General features: G+C 43.3%; 1 protein-coding gene across 1 annotated transcript; it reads right to left on the bottom strand.

The window, feature by feature from the left end:
• Positions 1-210: 210 nt before the first annotated feature.
• Positions 211-2,697, bottom strand: LOC117647869. The gene has a single exon (XM_034389840.1). The coding sequence runs from the start codon at positions 2,695-2,697 to the stop codon at positions 211-213; it is 2,487 nt and encodes an 828-aa protein (XP_034245731.1).
• Between the last annotated feature and the right edge of the window lie 312 nt (positions 2,698-3,009).

The following is a 3,009-nucleotide window of genomic DNA, read 5'->3' as shown; positions in this document are numbered from 1 at the left end:
AATTTGTGCAAATCCATCTACACGCCGGTTCAAGACACTAACTTCCTGTCCGTTTTCTGCAGTGTGATTTTTGCAGTTTTCCCAGTTTGTGTTGTTCGTAATCAAGCCATTTAAGGGCTGTAAAAGATTGTTTATCCCGCCCTCTGTAAAATCCTCCTTTAGGTGGGATGGCCAAAGTGTAGGGAGGCATGTGTTTGTATCTGTACATATTCATGCAACAAGAGCTGAGGCTATGCACTGATAGAGAGGACAAAATCCACTTATCTCCATGAAAGCAGTTCTAAAGCTTTCCATGGCTTGTCTCAAAATATCTACGTCTGACTGGCAGTACGTTAAAATTTCGTATTTAAAATTAAACATGTAATTTTTGTCTACTTGTTCTTGATACCAGTGTTCAAATTCCTGTTTCTCTTTGGCTGTCATTGTGGATGTGCAGTATAGTTCCTTGTCGGGCATACAAGAATTGTAAGAATAAAACTGTTTTCTGTTCATAAGATGAGGGAACCAGCCCTTTCGTAATTCATCAAGACCAAAAGCTTTTGGTAAAGAACTTAATTTCTGAGGAACAAACATGAGACTGTCTTTAAATTGTATGTTATCAATTTTTAAGCTGATTATTTTTGCCCCGTTTAAAATGACTTGTGGTTGCATTTTTCTTCTGAGACATTCGTGTAAAATGAAATAAGTGTCAAAGGCTTTCCCATTGTGTGAAAAACAGATGATTTCTGTTTTCTCTTCAGAACAAAGTTGCTTTAAGTAAGCTAAAAATTGTCCAACCACGTTTTCATCTGAGTAATCTCCAATAGACTCAAATATCTGTTCTCGTTCACCGCAATTGAGGCAGCTATGTTCCAGTTCTTTGATGTGTTCACATTGGTTGCAAACTTGGTGACTGATCAACACATTAGGTTTGTGTTCCATCCAATTATTTTTGTCCTCAAATTGATCTGAAGCACTTGTTTCTATATCAAAATAGATTCTTATTTGTCGAGTGTTTTTGGGTAAAGGCTTAGGCTCCCAAGGTGGAACATAGCAGTAATGGTTCTCAGAAACCATGAGGTTGCAAGAAGTACAATAAATTGTTCCGCATTTGTGTTTTTGGGCTTTTCCCTTTCCCCTGGTTCCCAAGTGGACGGTTTTTTCACATTTTGAGCAGAACTTTAAAACTTGGCAAGTTGTTCGATCGTGTGTGTATACCTTTTCCGTAACATGATATTTGAAACATTCATCTCCAGCAAAATATCGACAACAGTCTTTGCATTTTTGCAATGAAGTAGAAAGAGTGTCGTGACACTCAGTGGACCCACATCTCCAACAGCTATTAAAACATTTATGATCATTTCTACTAGTAGCTGTGACCAAACAGTTCTCACAGAAATAGCGGAACCCAAAAGCGCCAAGGATGTGCAGAATTCCATAAAAGTGTCCCTCATGTAAGAGCAAGTAAATGTTCTTCCGTGGGTGAGCTTGAGTAGAGATAGGCCCGTGGAAAATTATTTCCTTTCCCTGCCTGTCAACGAACACGATTATTCTGTGATCAGGTAGCGAGTTTTGAAGTTTCTTAATTTCATCAATTCCACATTCTGAGTTTTCGTCAATGTCTGCATCAGCACATAATTTTTTAGCCATGTCAGTCTGAGTCTTTGATTTGGGATTCTTCAGCCTGTTAAAGGTGTAATTTTTCATTGTTCCGTAAGCCATGCAAACTGCAGCACATCGTGTTAAACAGAGTTTGTCAGTATTTTTTGGATCAAAAAGTGATGCAGATTGTGTTTTTCTCAGGATAAAATGTTCCATGTCTTCATTAGGACGGATCGTCCTATTACCCCCAGCTTCTGGTTGTGGTACGTGAATGTATGAGAAATGTAGTGTTCCATCGGTCATGAAACTCTGATTACTGTTCAGAACGTGTGCAATTTTGTCTAAAATTACTTGCCCTGATATTTGTTCACAGAGACGTAATGAGAACCAAACGGGGGTAGCCAAACTTTCACTCCCCCTCACCTCTACAATGCAACTGTCTCCTTTCTTCGCATTGACTGCTTTTTTCTGTCTCTCTAGCATGGTGTCAAATAAATTGACAAGGTTTTGATGAATGTTTAACGTGTTCCCCAAGTTTTTTATGCAAAAAATTTCTTCCCTGAATTCTAATTGAAATCGTCTCAGATAGCGTGTGGTAGATTGAATGACTTCAATGGTAGGTCCATCTTCACCTCCTTCGTCATCATTCAGTCCCTCTTCGTCCTCTTCAGTGTCACTGTCCTCTCGCGACCGCTTCTGTGGCGTCCCTTCTGGTAAATCCATGCCATCATTTCTGTCTTTGGCAGTGTCATGTGGTAAATCAGGCGTCACAACGACATCCTCTTGTGAGGCGTCTGCTTCTACTGGTTGATTTGGAGGGTCAGGTGTCACTTCTGATGCAGTCCGTGCTTGGCTGCGAGTCACTGCACCCCCATGCATGAGTCTAGCCAGATGATACGCCGTGTGTACAAGAGAATTGGTATGACCTGTCAAACGAACTACCTCCAAGTAAGCCCTGTACCCGGCCTCAAGAAATGGAAGAAAGCGTGAATCGTCGGGTGTCTCATTAACTTGTGGAAGGGCAGCGAGAAAGGTGACAAAGGCTTCGGAGAGGTATTCTCTTGTGTAAAAGCATCCGTTTTCCCATTCATTGAGTATATCCCCAACGAGCCCCATTGTGTGCCGAGTGGTGCTGCCGTGTTCCCGCGTTTGGTGTAAGCATGTGTCCTCAGTGGCGTGTAAGGTGCAAGTGTAGACACTGCCCTGAGACTGCGCGCTTTTTATCACGGCACAGAGGGCAGAGCGGGGAAGGGCGGAGAGAGTGCGGAAGAGTGCGGCAAGCGTGGGCGTGGCCGGCCGCATCGGCGTCCAGTCCGTCGGCCACGACAAGAGGCGTAGCGGAAGGCGGCGCGGAGCTTGGTTCGGGATTTCTCCGCCAGGCGGACGCAGAGCGGAAGGACCTCGTCGCGAGTGACGGACAGGGAGGGC

This window comes from Thrips palmi, unplaced genomic scaffold, assembly GCF_012932325.1.
Source record: "Thrips palmi isolate BJ-2018 unplaced genomic scaffold, TpBJ-2018v1 HiC_scaffold_3, whole genome shotgun sequence".
Classification (NCBI taxonomy): Eukaryota; Metazoa; Arthropoda; class Insecta; order Thysanoptera; family Thripidae; genus Thrips; species Thrips palmi.
The sequence above is the reverse complement of the archived record's forward strand: the minus strand, read 5'-3'. Positions and strand labels throughout refer to the sequence as shown.